General features: G+C 34.7%; 2 protein-coding genes and 1 non-coding gene across 4 annotated transcripts in view; 2 read left to right on the top strand and 1 right to left on the bottom strand.

Moving 5' to 3' along the window:
- Positions 1-553: 553 nt before the first annotated feature.
- On the top strand, positions 554-661 carry LOC145769715 (U6 spliceosomal RNA). Its single transcript, XR_014289042.1, has one exon. It is a non-coding gene; the product is annotated as a U6 spliceosomal RNA (small nuclear RNA).
- Positions 662-4,857: 4,196 nt separating this feature from the next.
- LOC145768918 (uncharacterized) lies at positions 4,858-5,406 on the top strand. Its single transcript, XM_082580521.1, has one exon. It carries the CDS (start codon positions 4,858-4,860, stop codon positions 5,404-5,406), a length of 549 nt encoding a protein of 182 aa, XP_082436647.1.
- A 3,180-nt stretch (positions 5,407-8,586) lies between these two features.
- LOC145769397 (alpha-1,3-mannosyl-glycoprotein 4-beta-N-acetylglucosaminyltransferase A-like) overlaps positions 8,587-19,774 on the bottom strand; it is a 44,633-nt gene continuing 33,445 nt past the window's right edge. For both annotated transcript variants that reach the window (XM_082581018.1, XM_082581019.1), the window contains 3 exons: positions 13,382-13,531; positions 11,581-11,696; positions 8,587-9,610 (listed from right to left, as the gene is read on the bottom strand). In XM_082581018.1, coding sequence (XP_082437144.1) covers positions 9,568-9,610; positions 11,581-11,696; positions 13,382-13,531 — 309 coding nt within the window. In that variant the 3' untranslated portion in view covers positions 8,587-9,567. The remainder of the gene's footprint in view (positions 9,611-11,580; positions 11,697-13,381; positions 13,532-19,774) is intronic.

The raw sequence follows: 19,774 nt of genomic DNA, 5'->3' as shown, positions 1-19,774 counted from the left end.
GCGTTACATGTTGTTCATATTTATGTTAGAATACCGCAGCAACAAAATTAATCGAACAAAGCTACTGCCAGGCCAAGCTGCTTTTACAACACTTTTGACTTTTTTCACAATACCTAATAAACGAGGTCACTTGTTTTGCGCACTTATAGCGAGGCGAGTGGTTTCATCAGAATATTCATCGCCAAGCAAGAGTGGTGTTGTCATTTCGCTTCACAAAAGATATGTTGCAATTAACAATTTCAGTAAACAAGGAAGTGTTTGACACATCCCAATACAGGCAACAATAGTGACCTGCAAACATATCAGCGAAAAATAGGCTCCAATAACAGGGAAAAAGAAACCAGGCACCATAAAACAAACGCTTGTGGAAATCAACAAAAAATCGTAATTCTATCGTAATTCTTGAACAGTCTTCCCCCTAAAAAAGCAATGAGTTGGTTTTTCATCCTTTTTGTGAGAGTCTCTAAGACCGTCTTTCTTTTATTATAGACAACTGTCACTTGCGATGCTTATCAGCGTGGCAAGAATTTGTTGATTAACAACATTTTGCAGTACTTGCTTCGGCAGTACATACTAAAATTGGAACGATAAGTTACAGAGAGGATTAGCATGGCCCCTGCGCAAGGATGATACGCAAAATCGTAAAGCGTTCCATATTAAAAAAATTAAAATAAAAAAAAATTTGCAGTAGGCCTAGCCTACTAAGCTAAATAGTTTCATAATACAATCAGAAAAAGTCTTTAAATTTATACATAATATTTTGCCAATTTATTATAAATTGAGTTGGCACACCGACCTATTTTGCCAACAAAAACTTGCATAAAGAGAACACTGCTCGTGAAACACAATAACAGTGAAACGCACACTAGGGTTTACATGACATTTGCAAACTTAAAATAAGCAACCCTATGCTCACAGACAATTTCTAAATTCGAAAACAGACGTTTTAATCAACCACTGGGACAGTGTGGCTGGACATCGCATTGGAATAACTTTAAGCAACCCCCACCTAGAACTATAATCTGATTGGTCGGTCGGTGGAATCGTATGCAAAGCGAAAATATGCTTCCCGGAAAGTATTTTTTGCCTTCGTGCTCTTTAACTCCTCAAGAAAAGTATTTTTGGTTATACTTGTATGCTGATGCCTTCCGTGGGCTGCAGCGATACAGCGTGGCGGGCCTCCATTTGGTGACCTCTGTCTTAACTCAATTGTAAACTTATTTGTATGAGCCAATTCTAAGAAAACTTGCAAAAAAATTGACTGTAGGAAAGTGAGGAAATGCATTTCTTGAAATGAGCGCTTGTGTTTGCAGCTTTGCGAGTAAGACCCTATAGCTAAACTTAACTTATAAAAAATAAATTTTCACGTGACATTCATCCTGTGCATAAAACATATAAAGTGCACCAATATTTTCAACGGAAGTCGCCTACCCTTTTTGCTCTTTCTTCGAAGGTTGTGTATAAATTTAGTTGTTTGCCTGACGCAAACCAGACATACATCGGTATGTCAACCAGACATTTGTTGACAATGGCCGGGGAGCACTTAAACCCAAATCTAACAACTAAAAGTGCAATTGAAGAGCACATCGCCTCTTGTGAAACGTGTACTGACAATGTCTCGATCGACCAATGATCATCTCTCGAGGCAGATCTGATTTTCAGACTAAGATCATGGAAGCATTAAGAATCAAACGTAGCCTAGTAATCCATCTCTCAACCGCCATCGCCTGTGGCTCATCGTTCCTTTTATGTGTGTTATAATTGTTTGTCCAATGCCTGTAGTTTACAGCTCATGTGATCTGTTTCCCATGATATTATTAGTGTATAATTGTTTGGAGCTGTGTCGAACCCACGTTCTTTCGAACGTCGCGCAGACGTTCTCATCATTCGGCTACGCAGCCGGAGTCAGCCAGTTATCAACCGAGAAGACGGAGTAGTATAGAGAAGACGGAGTAGACTCCACAGCCCTGGATTCTTCTTGCAGTGGAAAGATAACTTCTGACACCAAACGGTACTTAGGCCTAATTCTCAAAAAAATATTGCTGTAAAATTTTAGCTGAAATTTGGCTACGAATTTTCAGATGGAAAATGGAAGAAATTTTTGAGATGGAATGGAAGAAAATTTTAGAATGGAAAAAACACCTTCCTTTCTATTCCATCTCATACCCTCAGTCGTAGCTTGATCTTTCTGTTTCTTTGTTCACAAAACAGGCGCTTGAACAATAGAGTTATGGGGTGGACACTGGACAACCAATATATTTATTGTGCAAAAAAAGGCAAATAATTATTATTTAAAATGAAAGCGTAACTGTAAATGTAGTACACTTAAACCTACCTTACCATAAATTGTTATGGTTTAACCCAAAGGTGGGCAAACTACGGCCCGCGGGCCGCATGCGGCCCGCGAAAGCCTGAAGCAAATATATAATAAAATAATCCTAAAATTGCTTGAAAATTTTAATTACTACAATGACTTAATTAAACTTTTTCTTCATATAGTTCATCTTGATAAAGATAAATTATAGTATTTTTGTCGCATTGTAGTAGCCTAGTTTGTTTCCACAGCCACATTGTGATCTTGCATGAATGCATGGCTATTATACTGTATTAGTGTCAAAGCAGTCATTGCTAAACAGTCGATTAGGCCTTCGTCACAATCGAAATTTCTGTCTTCGGCCTGTCGCATCATGAGACTTTCATTTTAGTCTTGGATCAAGGCCAACCTCTCGTGGTGTTGGTAGAGAAAAATGCTGCGACTGAGACAGTTTTCCTGATTATGTTAATTCGCTCACAGATGTATTCTGTTTAATTCGCTCAAAGTGCGTCTGCCAAAGTGTTATCTTTATGTGGGTTGTATTCAAATAAATAATTGAGACAAACCTTTTTTGTATCTTTTATGTAATACATGTACTGTATATAAAATCTCCGTTTCTTTCGTCACTTTAAAAATAAATAAAAGCTTGTGTTTGAACTATTTTAGATTTGATGTTTTGGCTTATAATCTTAGGCTAATTATACTAGGCTATACTGCGGCCCTAGAACAAATTCAGATTCTAAATGAGGCCCTCGAGATAAAAAGTTTGCCCACCTCTGGTTTAACCCCATTCGGACTAGGCGATTTTTGTGAGGTAATGGCCTGACGTGTGGACTTATTCCATCCACACTTTCATTTTCTAATAACTTTTGATATTAAACGATACGAGGTTGCTTTTTTCGCAAAGTTAGAGCAAAATTATTTACAAACTGGTTAAAATTTTAAGTGGACACACATACTCTATCGGTTTTTTATTATTGCTTTTTTGGTCATTTTTTTAAAATTTGTCTGATGTCTCCGCCATAATCTCCTTGAAATCGCTAATCTCTTCGTTAAAGGCACGCACGGTCCAGCCGTGCATGTAATCCGAAATGGTCAGTAGTCAATAGTCATGTAGGTCACGCAGTAAATCTTGGAAGGCACAAAACAATACAAATGTTTGCTAACTTGCTTGTACAAGATGATAAAATTTTCCAGATAACCAGCACAAAACTTCTCACCAACCAATATTATGCTTCGAAAAACATTTGTTGTTTAGTATAAAACATTAATTACTACGCTACATTTACAAGTAATATTTCAACTTTCAGATAATGCTTAGTTATTGCGTTGGCTATTGATTTTCTTGTGACTTCAATCTACTTGCGACTTCGTAAGGAATAAGTTAGCCTACTTGAAATGTAATTGTTTTAGACTTGTGTGGGAACATGCATGAATTATGAAGAGAATTATTAGTTTGAATTTAATTGATATGGTTTCATAGTCAATTACTGATTTTGAGTGTTTCTGTGAGTAATTATCAGTTTTTGCGTTCATTCTAAAATGCTCATCATTCCATTGTTTATACTACGTTGGTCAATGTAGCCAATCTGCTTTGTGAGAAAAACGAAATGTCCCAAGCACATGAAAACAATAAGGGTGTTTCGGTTGACTGAATACTGTGAAAGGATGCAGTCTAAAATCACTCAAAACACTTTTCGAGCAGTTTGGTTCAATCCATGCTTCACAATGAAACTTACTTCAAATTTGAAGTATAGATTTGTGTGGTAACAAAAACACAAAATTAAATTAAGAAATTGGTGATGAGTGAATTACGTAAACTTTCCACAGCCTGAAGCAATCAGTACGACAACAGTTTGAGACGGTCTTTCAACGTAAAACAATGTTACTTTAGCAAAAATATTAGTCAAAAAGAAATTGGTTCCATCGATGCAAATTTGTTTAGTTTCGGATCAATATTTTTAATCTTTTTCTGCATTATCGCTAAATGGCAAAAATAAAAATAAACGTATTTGTTAGAAAGTTTACTTCATGTTGATTCAGCGTTGCTAAATGTTATTCAGCAAAAAAACTTTGAAATTTATCTGAATTTGGGTTTTTACTAGTTTGAAAATTGTAGAAATACTATCAAAAATGTCATTGTTATGTCAAATATTTGCTCTTCAAAGATGCATGGGCGTGTCGACTTTTTTTTTAAAAATAATTGTGCAAAACTGTGTGTACCTTTAGTTGTGCTATCAGTTTTACAATCCTTTTCGTTTGTGCATCAGCTTCGTTTCTACTACAAGGGTGATCAAGCCAAGTGTAGACAAATGTTTCTTGAAATAACAATACATCCAAACAGGAAAAAATTTACACATATAAAGAAAAATACAAAAAAAAGTATAAATAAACAAAATGTACTCTTATTTTTCATTCGTACTCCCTTTGCTTTCACCAAACGCCTTTTTCTGTTGTGCACTTGACTGCATGAGGCACGCAGCCACCAATTCTTTGGACAGACGAAAAGTTATTCATCGTCCAGGCTGTGCATAATCATCAGAATGACCGTATTTATGCAGAATAAAGAAAATATCCCACTGAATGAAAGGCTGATATTCCGGAGACAGAAACCAGCCCCTGGAATGGTTTGGGTTGGGGTAACTTCAACTGGTGAAGAAAATCCCCTCTTCTTTATTGAAGAGGGAGTAAAAATTAATCAACATGCTTATTTGAAAATGTTGAGGGAGAAATTGATTCCCTGGATCAATGCAACATTTGCAGAAGACGGAATAACTCTGCAACAAGATGGGGCTAGGTCCCACACAGCAAATCTTGTCCAGGACTGGTGTAAGGAGAATATGGAAGAGTTTTGGCCAAAGGAATTATGGCCTCCATCTTCTCCTGATTTAAACCCAACTGACTTCGCAATATGGAGTATCTTGGAGAGTGAAGCCTATTCTTCAAATCATTCAAGTGTTACAGCTCTGAAGGCAAAATTGCGCACTTGTTGGGAAAAAATATCATCAGACACCATACGTGCCTCATGCAGTCAAGTGCACAACGGACTAAGGCGTTTGGTGAAGGCAAAGGGAGGATATATTGAAAAATAAGAGTACATTTTGTTTATTTATACTTTTCTTTGTATTTTTCTTTATATGTGTAAATTTTTTCCTGTTTGGATGTATTGTTATTTCAATAAATATTTGTCTACACTTGGCTTGATCACTTTGTATAATCACTAGACGTGCAACTTTGTTTTTTGCAAAAGTTCAAAACAAGTAGGCTGCATACTTCTAAACCTAGTAATGTGCTCTGTCCCATTGTAGATTGTCGAACAAAACAAAATCGAAAGCTGGTTTAGCGCACTTTTTATAAGTTGTGTGTTGAATAGTAGGCAACCATAAACCACTGGATATATGATTTATCAGCAAATATAACAATTGAAAACAGGTAGTGATGTATTGGAAACTAAAAAACGCAATTGAAGAAAGATATCATCTTTTGTTCAAACCAAATTTATTTTAAAGAAATTTATGCAAGAACTCCTCTTCACAAATGCATTTGCATTTGTGAAGACGAAATCAACCATCATGCTGCTAAAAGTGAAACTCTATTTATTGCTATGCAAGAATGTTTGCCATTTGATACGACGTTGCTAAATGTAGCCAATCTGCGTTGGAAATATAAGTTATCTCTCCCTGATGATGTTTTAGTTGACTGAGCAGTGAAAAGTCTGCAGTCAATCATTACTCCTAAAACTTTTTGATTAGAGTGTTCCAATCGAGCTTTTCATAATTACATTTAGGCCTATACAGTGTAGGCCTACGTTAACGTTTGGAAATTTAAGGTGAGATTAATTCAGCAACAAAAAAAAGATTACGTAACAAATTTGATCGCGAATAAACCAAACCTTTCGCAGCCAAAGCAATTGCGTTAGTTTGTGAACATAAAGCTGATATTGGTTTAGAGATGAAGTTTCAACCTCTGTTATTTTTGGTGAACGAAGCTCCAACAGCTAATGAAACTAACATTTTCTTTTTTTGTGTAAACTAAAATGTACAGAGCATACTTGAAGACAAGTCAAAAAATGACAAGTTTGACATGACATAAAAGTCTTCTTTTTGACCTCCGTAAAGCCATAAAAATAAATTCAAAATATGCAGTAAAATTATGGTTACATTTAATCTTTGTATTTATTTATTATACCAACGTTATATTTTTATATTATTTTATCAACCATTTTATTTATTATAAAATGTGGAGGGTTATTTTAGTTCCGTAGCCTAATTTTTTACATAGGGAAATTGTTGATTGTGACAAAGTTCAGTACTAAACTTCATGCACTTTTGTTAGCGAAAACACAATTCCCACAAGATCATTATTTTGTTCATAAATGCCAGTCCACTTGTTATGCTTCACTGATTTTTCTGAACAATAGGCCTACATTGCAACACATCTGATATCAAGCAGAGCGAAGATTTGACGTCGTGACCTATTTTCTTCCGACAACTGCTGACGCAAAATCCAGCGGTGGAGTAAATCCCTCTTCAATTTCATGCTGATTAATTTTATACTAGTTTTGCAGACAATTTTGGGAGTAGGGTGTCAAAAACTGCTGACAACCAAAAAACTATACTACACAAAAATGTCTTTTTATTACTAAACCAAAGATGAATAATTTTTAGGAAAAATAGTAAAACTTCAGTTTATTTGAGCCAGTAGCTTTTATGTAATCGGTGAAAGTAATTAGGTATGGACGGAACCCGTCCACCCGAATAGGCAGGGTTGCCATCGACATGGACCCAAAAATAAGGACAACCGAAAAATTAGATCAACATTTAAAAAACGTTTTTAGACATACTTTGTATTTATACGAGCCGTGTCATATCACATTCCATACTTTTTGCCAGAAACAATCTGCTCCAGCAACTCCTTGTTATTAGAAATTGCTTCATGGATCTCACGGCAGCTCAGGTATCATAGGTTTATCTTTACTAACTTGTAGCTGGGATTTGATTGTCATTTCACTAAGTCTGTTCTTTTCCTTGGTCCACTGCGCCGAACCAAGAGAGAACACTCTTTCCACAAACGCATTGCTGACCGGAAAGGAGAAAATGATGCTAACCAGCATGTAGAGCAGTGGAAAAGAGTTGTTTCCGGTAAAAATCTTCATCCACTTGACCTCGAGTTCATCCTTGCTGAACACATCATCTGGAATCTTCTTGAGCAGAGCGTTAACAGCCGAGACCTCATCGAACAGCTCATCTTTCATTGCCATTAGTGGATCAACTTTCTTCGACAACCCCTTGACTTCCTCGTACTCGATTGCTTGATGTTTCAGCAACATCCAGTTGATGTGCGTTGGATGGTTCTCAAATTGATACCGCTTGTTGATATATTCCAAAATAATGGTGTAGAACTCCTGGAAGCTCGCTTTGAGAACCTTAGCATGCTCTTCATCGACTGTTCTTAGTAGTTCGTCTATTGTTGCCCCGAAAAACCCTGTAACTTACACTGGCGTTGCAATATTTTGATCTTGAAAAATTCAATTATCTTTGCCAGTTCTGGAAACAATGCAGATGCAGTTAACTTTTGCAGGAGTAACAGTGGTTTATTGAAGAGCAATAAAGCGCTGTGGAGGAATGATAGGATGATCAGTGACTCTTCTGATTTAAAGAAATCCTCCAATATTCTTGGTGGATGTTTTAGCGAAAGAAAATGCGCTTTAAGTGGTTTCCAGAGATCGATCATTCGCTCGAATACAGCATCAAGTGTGGTCTATCGAGTCGGCGTGTGTGTTGGTAGAGTCGAGTAGTTGATATTAAGCTCCTCACAGAAATGCCTGAGCCTCATCGTTCTACCAGTTTGGCATTTGAAGTGGCTACCAATCTTCAGTAGGCTACTATTGTTTCTATGTCAAGTGTGAGGCGCTCTGATCCCTTCTCTGCTGCATTTTATGCAAAATATGAGCAGGGCAGCCGACTGGGATCAGATGCAATGTTTGCTCTTTGAGACGAGAGAAGAAGTTGTGTTTTCCACTATGCTGTGATCCTCTAAAATTCACTGGTGCATTATCGGCACAAAAGGATGACAGCTGTTTCATGTCTAGGTCATTTTCTTGAATTGAGGAAAGAATAAAGTTCGAGATTTGTGCCGAGGTCTTGCCTGGCATTAATCGCAGGTCAAGAAGACGCACTCACGCTTTGGCGTTGAAGAATCTGATGACTAGAAGAAACTAATTAGACTAATTTTAGAATATTATGCAACACCTGATACCAGAGGAAAACGATCGAAGTTCTGTAATTGATGAAAATAAGACAAAATAAGGACGCAAGTCGAAAATAAGGACATTTCTTAGAAATAAGGACATTTAAGTTTTCCAAGACCTGACCCTTCAAAATAAGGACGGTATGGCAACCCTTCGAATAGGGTTAATTGTAGTTCAGCTTTAACTTAAGTTTGTCTTGTAAATTAGAAATATTACTGTAGACGAAAAGGGCAGTTTAGAATATCCCTTCATGATTTTGCGAAACAAAACAATTATTGCACGACAACCAGAAATTTTGCATCGCTTTTATGTACATCAGCACAAAATAACCGAAATTGGAAAATTATTATCTAATCGTGTTGTGAAGCTTGGTATGGGTTCTGGCCGCATTGTACCAGTCTACCGCTCCATTCTTTCCACGGTCGACTACCCAAATGCAAATGTATTGTGTTTTAGTTTTTAAAGATGAGATAGAGGTTCATTGATATAGTTATTAGTTTGCGACACACAATGCTCGCTATAATAAAGGCAGTACCGTAGCGTAGAGGAGTCAAGGCTTCTTTGATCCTGATATGGAAACTGTCCAGCGAAACAGAAAACTTGAAAAGAACACCAACACGTATTTTTTTCCGACAGTGCGTTTGCATTCATATTAATTTTTTTAGGCAAATCCTCCTTTTCACGGAAAAACTACCTCTTTCCTCGATAATTTTACTAACTTAGTATTTTCGTGTTGTTCCCTTTTTTGATGCAGTTTTTTTTCATTTTTGTGAAAGGGTTGAGCGTTCAGCCTTGAGCTGACAGCTACAAAGACCGTGACATACGTACAATCATTGTTAGACCTGGTGGCATTGAAAAGCATCTATCATAAAAAAAATTGAAAACAGCTAGATCGATTTGGTGTTGTTGGATAAAAATATGCTTTCCATTCCACATGTCTTTAGGCACTTCTTTTGATACTAAATGTGCTAGTGTTCTTATAGATCTGTAAGTAATTCTTCGTTCAGTCATATATCGGTAGAACTTTACCTTTAAGGGATGAAAATCTGAAATACATTAGAAAGTTAATGATAACGTGCATCACCGCAGCTTCACAAAATTGAAATCAAGACCAGAGTTGCCAGGTAATCTTGGAAGTATTCGAACAGTATTAGTCTGACATTTGGAATTTTTCAGAAAAATAATAAACAAATGCATTACTCATGGTCCAGCACTTAAGTAGTACCACAGAACATTAAACATTGGTACAAAAAATGTTGGAATGATTTTCTAGCTATCAGACACAGTAAATAAAATTAGACCATTCTATCGTTTTTTGGTGAAAATTTTAGGCTACATGGCAATCGTGATGAAAATCTAGCATTCGGTAGTTGTAATAAGCACTTAATTAAAACTAAATAAAACCTTATTTTTCTTGTATTTTCGCAGTAATAGTCTTACTAATAGTTTCGCAGTGATAGTCTATAGTGCAACTAAATAAAACCAGATCAATGAGCTACATAGCCTAGAGTGATGTACGCGCATACAAAAAATATTGACGCCGTCAGCGTAAACGCAAACGTTCGAAAAACCATACGCCGTATGCGTCAACGTAACTTGTAAAAAAAGTTGGCAGCGTCAGCGTCAGCGCATACACTAGCGTAAACTTATTTTTTTTGCTAGGTGCCAAACATTCACACGGTATAAACCACTCGTTACAAACAAGTTTTATTTTGAATTTCCACGAAGAAAACCTAAACAAGCATCTGAAGGTGTTCATCTGACATTTTGCTGTGTTTTGGTTCCAATATGTCTTTGCCCATTGAAAACATTCTTTCAACTGTAGCGCTGGAAGGTATTGGCGTGTTGTAACAAAAAAAAATATTAAGAAGTATGCGTTGACGCTATGCGCTAAAAATCCGCGAAAACTTTACGGCGTAGCCTCAAGCGCAAACTATTCAAAAAAATGTGGCCGCAAGCATTAGCGTAAACAAAAAATCTACGCTGCAAGTATGCGGCGTAGAATTTGCGGCGTATACGCACATCTCTGATAGCCTACATATCGCACAGTAGTGTATTCTCCGTGAATGCAAATTGCCAATCAAATTTAATAAAAAACGAATAAAATACATCATAAAGAATTTTGTCTTCAACGAATAGTAGTAGAAGCAAAAGCTGATTAAATAATTATTCCATGTTTTTGAAAACTTCTAAATATAACGAATTATTTTTTATTTAGGTCAGACAAAAATGTCCATATTTTGTGAAGTAGGCTATAAAAAGTGCATCGTTTACGAAAACGAGAGAATACAAGGAGACTAACATTACGGAAAGAGATTATTAAGCAGCAAGGAAGAAACATTCTTTTATTCCTTACGGCTTATGCTTTTCTTTTTTTCCTAAATCTAAGCTGTCATGTGCTAACCTTTATCATTTAACAGAGCATTGACAGATAACGTTGTGTTCAATGAAATGATGTTGGCATAACTGTAACATGTGGGAAAAATTCGAAAACAACAAAAAATGAGACGTAGCCTACTAAGCCATTTTCAGAACAGGCATGCCATTTGCTGCGAAATAGGCTACCCCACTGAAGATGAGCAGAAGAAAGCAGTTATGGAAATAATGGAAAAAGCGGAGCACAGTAAGAAAGCTTTTAATAAATAGATAAAATCCTCATGCTTGTCACATCAGAGCTGGTAGTTTTGCGGCAGCTCGAAAACTGTAAAGCTCAAAAAGCCTTTCATTTTTTATGACAGAATGTTTATGACAGAATTGTTTCTTAAGAAAGCAGAAAAACTGTATTCTCATGTATATTTACGGAAACACCACGAAATATGTAGGCTATATTACGTTTGTGGCTTCTTGCTGGTCATAGCCTATCTGCTGAAAGCCATAGCAGCATGGCTCTTTTGTTAAAAAAGGACACCGACTAGTAAACTGCATGGCTTAGGCAATTACAATTTACAAGTTAAACTATTTTGGCCGAGATAATTCTACAACCACAGCTGTGGTCATGCAATCATGAAACACCTACTTTCCAACATGATGAAAAACATATGGTTCTATTGCTGGTAATCTCTTTTCAAATTCTTTTTGGCATCTTAGTTCATCTCCGTCATTCGTACAATACGCTGTTCTTGTGTAATCCCCCTAAAAAAATAGCGCATTGGATAAGAAGATATCGGACACTCTGGGCTCGGTACCACTGAGATCCCGGGATGTTAAACACTAGACATGGCAAAACAAACAGTAAAAGGAGTTGTTTAATAAAATGGCTTGGATGCAAACGCCTTACAGCAAAAGGGAATACACGGTGTTGTCTTCAATTCCCCACTCCCTCTTGCAAACGTTTCAGGATCCTAAAATTATTCTGGGCTCGGATATAAGAGTAGCCTAATACTTAGATTCTATGTAAACCTTATTGACAAAAGCTGTTTTGATCAAGATTATGATGACCTTAATTGACAAGCTCAGTTAATTACCGCAAACATCATCGTCATCGTAATCTGTGCATCGCGGGTTACAGGCAGGGTTACAGGCTGTGGAGTTAGAGAGCCGGATACGGAAGGATTTTGGCATGTCCGAAGTCGTTAAAAAAAGATCCACTCCGGTTGAATACAAAACAACAAACAATAATATTTTTTAACAAGTGAATAAAAAATAACAGTACCCTTTCAAGTAAAAGTTTGTCGGTTTGCTAGTAGGCTACACCCCTTCATTTTCTTTGAATCTTAATAACATTTTTGCAATCTTTTTTCAAAACATTGATTCTTGTTCTTTGTATTGTGTAAGTCGCTATTTCAATATTGATCGCAACTTAGTGAAATTAAATTAAAAAAAAAAAGGGACAAACATTTAAAAAAAAGTCTGACAACTCTAAAAAATCTGGTAACACTGAAGCCGCCGTCGAAGTTGGTAGCCACTTTAACAAGTCGAAATTCTGCCACTGAAATTGACTACAATGCAACCGCCAACCAATCAGAACGTGTTATAAGAGGCTACCGTCCAATTGTGACCCTTCTAGCACTCATCCAGAGAGTTAATGCTTGTTTTGAACTTTATTTGGTAATTACAGAAGAAAAAGAGCAATAGCAGTGGTGAGAATCAAACACACGTCAATGAAATGACTACTTTCTAGCCCTAACCCTAACCCCTAAGCCAACCAGCTGACAAAAAATCCATCACTTAATTTGCTTTTATGATCTTCTTTTCGTCATTTTGTACGTCACTTAAACCGTAGCTTATGATTGATGGCGGTTTCATTCTAGTCAATTTCAGTGGCAGAATTTCGACTTGTTAAAGTGGCTACCGTCGAAGTTGGTCGGCCACTTATAAATCGAGGAGTCGGAGTCGTATATTTTTCGCCCAAATCCACAGCCCTGGTGTTGCAGGTATGGTCTACATAAGCCGTTTGCAGACTCAGAGGCTTAGTTGGGCATAAGGCTATTTTTATTTTGATCTGTATCATGTTATTCTAAGAAATCCTTATTCACATTTCGTGTCGTTATTATTGTAAAATTACATATTTTAAATATAAAAGAACTTGTTTAAAAGAGTTCCAACTAACTGAAACAAACTTTGCTACAAGGTTAGATGACGTCACAAAACCCCCAATATAACAGACTCTTTGATGAGATCAACCCGCAAAATAAAATCGGACAACTCTTTCTGTTTATCCTTTAGTTGAAAAATATTTTAAAAACAGATTGTAATATTAAAGTCTACTCTACATTATACGCATTTGGACAGGAAGTTTATCATTAATTTTATTAGATTAGTTTGGCCTTCATCATAAAATTGCCATTACAGTAGCTGTTGGATATGCAGTATCCTACCTGTAACCAATCGATTGGCTTTTTATTCCAAAAATTATGAACAAAACCAGCAAATGAGGGAATACTTTCTTTTCTGAACAGCTTTCCAATAGAACACCAACCGCAGTAAGAAATGAAGAACCAATCAGAGCTTTCCAATCGCTTGGTATTCTGCAATGTAGAAATAGCGAAACGTTGATTACATAAATTCAGCAAACACACGAGGCAAAAATAGATGGGAGATCAAAAGCTTATAGGCCTGCAGTGTCTTTTTCGAGTAAGCTTTTGGGACTTGCATCAGAGAAAGTATTTGAAAACAGCTAGTTTTTGATTTTGTCATCAAAACGAGCCGACATTTTTCTTCATTGGTAGATGAAAAACAGTAGACCAGTCAAAAAAATGGTCTGTGAGTAGTAAGAGATGTGGTTCCATCCCCTCGTGGGTACAGACGGCGGGTACAGACGGGTATTGGCGTCGTTACCGGGGACAGACGGCGGGTACAGACATGTGCAGATACGAAAGTATTGGTTTAATTTTTTAAATGCGATAAACAATGATAGTTTTTGAAATGCATTTTCTGCAGCAAGGACATGTACTAATTTTTTGTTCACAAGTTCGACAACAACGTAAATGTCCGCACGGTAAAAGTATAATATTGGTTCGTTTATCTAAGCAGACAACACAAAGTTCAAGTATTCACATCTGTCAAGAATGATCATTTACATGTTTAAACCAAGGGTCTTCTCTTTGCTACCATCCATTTGCTCGTATCGTGTAGACTAGAAGGTTTTGTTGGGAATAAGTGTCGGAATATCTCGCTAGCACTGCGTAATTTGAGACTTCCCGTGGTGTAAGCTCTTAGACTACGAACGAATCTGAGTGTTTTAATCACGGCTATGATACAATTCATTAAACGCTTGAGCAGGGAAACAACCTACGGCATGTTTGCGGTTATTTAAAGTTACGGGATAGCTTTATGTCATCGTTTCTGTTTCATGATGCTGCACATTGAATGTTTTAATCGCATCTCGCAGGCGTTTCATAATTATCATGCCTTAATTTCTGTCATTAAAATTACATTACATATATTACATTACATTAAAACAATGAAAACTATTAATACTACAAAAAGTGCTCAATGCCAAGCAAAAAGGCAAAGCAGAGCGAATTAAATCAAATGTAGTTATTACTATCTGAAGCCTTTACAAATTGTTTCACCTAACGGATCATCAGAAGGTCTTATTCAAATAGAATCTATTTGAATAAGACCTTCTGATGATCCGTTAGGTGAAACAATTTGTAAAGGCTTCAGATAGTAATAACTACATTTGATTTATTACATTACATTATATATACATTACATATGAGAGCTTGTAAATGATGTGATTTTAACTATTTTTTATCTTCGCTTCGAAGTACTGCCATAATTAGTATTTCAATACAAGTCTTAAACACACCTAAAGCATATACTTGAAGATCATAAAGGTTTATTAACGTTATTTATATTTCTTGCTCAACCAACATAAAATATCAAAATTCAAAGAAAATGAAGGGGTGTACCTTCATTGTGTACAAAATATTAGCTAATGTAGCGTTGCTGATTTAAACTGCAGATCTTTTGGTTCTAGACATAGAGCATCACGATTTAAATACCATAAACGAATGTTTGTTTTTCTTCTCGTACAATACGTAGTGGGAGCTGATCGCGTGTAAGTTAGCAAACTGTCTGTATGTATATGTTTTGTATATGTTCTGTATGTGTCTGTATGTTTGTTAATTTTTTATCGGTTTGGTTGCAGCCATGTTTTTTCGTGAAGCTGTTTGCTTGCAGGAGTGGAGTTTTCACTATTGATTCTGGTGGATACTGGATAGGTCTATTGGTTCGATTCCAGGTCTTTCCGAATACTGTGTTGCATTCTTATGGGGAGTGGATCTTTCGAGTTTCATTACTTGTCATTGATTGGTGGGATCTTTTGGTGATTTTATTGGTATATGAGGTTTCACTGTTGTTTGGGATGTTTAAGTTGATTGAACATTTCGTTGTACTTTGATGAATCTTTTAATCAGTGAAATGGTTTTAGTTCATTGTAAGGCAAAACCTATCACTTGACTAAAAAAAAAAAAAAACTTAATAAATTCTGCATTTTATCATCTTGAACAGTAATAAATATTGCATTTTATCATCTTTTCGGTTTATGTTGGTTTCAGTAAACCTTTATTTCACCAGGTCTTCGTTTCGCTGTAACAGCGGTTTCAGCTAAAACTTTATGGGAAGGTTTGATAAATGTAACTAGCCTGGAATAATATCTTGATCAAAACAACGTAACTTTAGGTTTATCATACAGGAATAACAGTTATGATTGTGTGTTATGATGCTTATTACAATTAAACCACTCTATGATAATGACATGACGATACAACTCAATACACAGCCACTAAATTAAGACATGTAGAACCTCCTGTTTTAGTTGTGTTCAGTTTAAACCCATGTATCTTATCATTGATAGTAATTTTGATAAATATAGCTAACTTGGAAATTATTTTTTGTTGATATAGTATCGCTTAAAGATTGTAAGAATAATGGCTTGGTTAAAACAACGTAACTTTAGGCTTATCATGCAGGAACAAAATTTTACCTTTTTATTTTAGATGATGCTAATACCAGCTAAACAATCAACATTTCTTTTATACAATGAGAACACCCAAATGAACAGCTATAGAACAAATTATTGCAACATATACTTCTACAATCTGAGGACTGGAAAAAAAAATCAACAAACCTAGCGCAATCTACATCACAAATTGTTACCTTAAGACAAGCATGAAAAAACACAAACTCCAGCAGAATGAGAGCACAAATTTTGCAACACGTAATGACACCTACTGATAAAAACACACAAACAAATCTCCAAACACAGATTTTAACGTTACAAATTATGCAACATTAAGTTTGCATCCCGTTAGTTAATGTTTTTTTTTGATTTATCAATCATACAAACTGAATGTTTGTAGCTTGTTAAAAATATTTTTGGTTGTTGGTTTATGCAATTAAAAGTTTGTGATTTGTTAAAACTATTTTTCAGTTTAATAAAAGTTATGTTTGTGATAAATTTTTCATGTGTAGCCTATGTTTTCAGAGGTAAACTTTCAGATTACAATTTGTTAAAACTATTTTTTTTGTATTTTCAGTTTGTAAGTTATGGAACTTATAAGTTTGTAGTTTGTTAAAACTATTTTTTAAGTTGTAAATTATGGAACTTAAACGTTTGTTAAAACTAATTTTTAGTTGTAAATTATAAAACATAAAGTTTGCACCTCGTTAGTTAATGTTTTTTTTTTATTTATTAATCATACAAACTGAAAGTTTGTAACTTGTTAAAAATATTTTTGGTTGTTGGTTTGTGCAATTAAAAGTTTGTGATTTGTAAAACTATTTTTCAGTTTAATAAAACTTAAGTTTGTGATTAATTTTTCGTGTATATGCTATTACAACAAAATTTTCAGTTAACAATTTGTCAAAACTACTTTTTAGTTTGTAGAACAAAACTTAACTTTTTTTTATTTAAAATGATTTTTCGTCTGTATGGTGTTAGAATAAAACTTTTTAGTTTACGATTTGTTTACTTTTTAGTTTGTAAAACAAAACTTAACTATTTTTTTTTTTATTTAAAATAATTTTTCGTGTGTATGTTATTAGAATAAAACTTTATGATTTATTAAAATTATTTTTTCAGTTTTGTAAGTTGCAGAACTAACATTTTTAATTTCTTAATTTTTTTTCGTGCTAATGTTTTAAAAAGTTTTAGTTTACAGTTTGTTGAAATAATTTTGTTTTCAGTTTTAAATTATAGAACTTAAAAGTTTGTAGTTTGTTAAAATTCTTTTTTAGTTGTTGGTTTTTGCAATGAAAAGTTTATGATGTATTAAAATTATTTTTTCAGTTTTGTAAGTTACAGAACTAACATTTTTAATTTCTTAAAATAATGTTTTTTTTTCGTGTTAATGTTTTAAAAAAGTTTTAGCGTACAGTTTGTTGAAATAATTTTTTTATTTCTCTCAAGAATAATACATCTGCTTATTTATTCTTTTTTTTGAAGATGAGGTATTTCCAGCAACCATAAGCTTACTCCCAGCAACCTTAAGCGTATTTCCAGCAACTTAAAGCACACTTATGATTTGCAAACTCTTAAATTGTTTTTATAATCTTAATCTAAAAATCATACAACACTTTTGATGTGTCACGTGAGACTTTTAAATGACAACACTGTTTACTTAGGGGTTCACCTCCATTCGGTTCTGAAGGTTTTATTGTTGAGCTGTTGGATTCGTGATCGATCCCACGCTTACATTTGTAAAACGGATTAGTGTCTTGTTTATACTATGATCACAAGTATTTTTTTTTCACATTTTCAACCCCTGTTATTTTTGTTAAACACATGCATGGTTTACTTTGTAGATGCTAAAATTTTTATACTATTAGTTTTATCAAGCATATTACTTAAAGTGATTTATATTTTCTACCTGCTACAACTGCAATTTAATTTCACATTTATTCTTAGCGATTTAAAGATTACTTATGTATATTCTTCCTATTCCAGAAGCACAATTCATCTGTGAAGATAATGATTACCTATAACTTACTGTTTTGAAGTAACAACACAATATTTTTGCATCGTGGTAAGTTGTATTACATAAATCAGTCTTAATGCTGTTTTATTAAAAACGTCTTTGGTAAGCTACATATGCGTTGCATTTTGCAAACCGCAGAACCACTGCACAAGATTGTTTAAGAAACAGAGGAAGTCACGGAGTTGCATTGTTTTGATGAAAGGCTTTGAAGGGTAAAACTTTTGTAGTATTGACGTAAATTTACCATTCAAGGGTTGGTAGCTTATGAGTTTATAACACAAGATTCACTTTAGTTATAACTTAAGATTCACTTTAGTTTCCTTGTTGACTTGCATAAGTAACTAATCAATGTTGTTTTATGAACTTTCATAACAAGTTGCTGTTTCGTTAGGGTTCTTCAGTTTTATAAAGCTCAGTGCTTAAACTGTTTTGTAATTATATCTAACCTAATATGTAACCTCTAACAGATATACCAAACTATTTTATCACATTGAAAGATGTTTTTCTAGTAACCCATTGTTTTATACGTTCTATATGCCTCTAACTTTATGTAATGATTTTTCCACATCTACTTATAACCTAATGTCAGTGAGGTAGGGTAGGCTATATTTAAGCCAACAACTTTCTATGAGTATCAATCTACAACTAAATTTTTTCACTTTATTACTGGGTGAAAGCACACAAACAGATCTTCGAAACAAAAGATTATTTTATACCAGTGCTAATACATTGTCTTGTATTGCATCCGAACTTCAAAATTTATCTGTTACACTGATTGATTTGTATAAAAACGAACCCATAGTTCCTTAATTCCTATCAAACTCGTTTAACGAAGTGTATCTTACAACTTAATCGCTTCCCTTAATTGGATAACACCCTTTAATAAACTGCTAGCATCTCCTGTTTGAATAGCTTAGGCACCTGCTATAGCACATAATTTCATGATCACGAGTTTTCACAGTCGAATTATGACTTAAGCGTCTTTGTTTTATCATAGTCAAAACATTTTTTAAATGAAATTGCAATAAACTGTTTTATGTTGTTTAAAACAGACATAATGTAACAATTTGTAGTTTGGTCATGCGCACTGAGTACTAAGTTAAGGTGTTGATCTTAAGAACCAATGAACTAGCGTCCGCGTGGGGTTGAATCCCACATCTAGTATTTCGATTTTGGGTTGATGTTTAGCATTTAATTCTGTTTGTTTTGTTTCTTAACCTCACCTCAGTTGCTTGTACACACGGTTGTGATTTTTCTTAATCACAACAAGATTCACTTTTTCACATAAAAATCTAAAAATTTGCCAATAAAGTCACCCTTTGTTTGCTCAGATTGCAACATAAATAGATGAAAAATCTCTTTACCTTTGATCTATTTTACTATTTTCTGGCAAGCATTCAGGTTTTGGCAACACTTTTGCAACAACTTGTTAGGTTTTTACTTATTTTCTAGCTACAATTTACTTATCACGGGTTTACTTATAATAAAAACGGCGGATAAAAATAAAGAAACTCAAGTTAGAATGGTGTTACCTTTGTGATTTGCGATAAGTTTGTGCCTACAAAATGTCAATTTTGAAACTGAACCAAAGTTAAACACATATAACGATAACATTTTACTTGTTTGTATACAGAAATACCAAAAGTATTAATTATTTCCAACCATATAACACCACCCATTCGTTTAGAATCGACAAAACCAATTTTTTTAAACAAGTCTGAACACGATTTATATGAAATTAGCGGTGTATTTTAAATCGATCACAATGTCGTTTCAAATTGATTT

Source organism: Aplidium turbinatum, chromosome 4 (genome assembly GCF_918807975.1).
Source record: "Aplidium turbinatum chromosome 4, kaAplTurb1.1, whole genome shotgun sequence".
NCBI classification, from domain to species: Eukaryota; Metazoa; Chordata; class Ascidiacea; order Aplousobranchia; family Polyclinidae; genus Aplidium; species Aplidium turbinatum.
This window is presented reverse-complemented; position numbering and strand designations above follow the sequence as displayed.

What these genes read in the sequence shown, in the direction of transcription:
- LOC145768918 (XM_082580521.1), top strand. Translation starts at nt 4,858, where the DNA reads ATGACCGTATTTATGCAGAATAAAGAAAATATCCCACTGAATGAAAGG.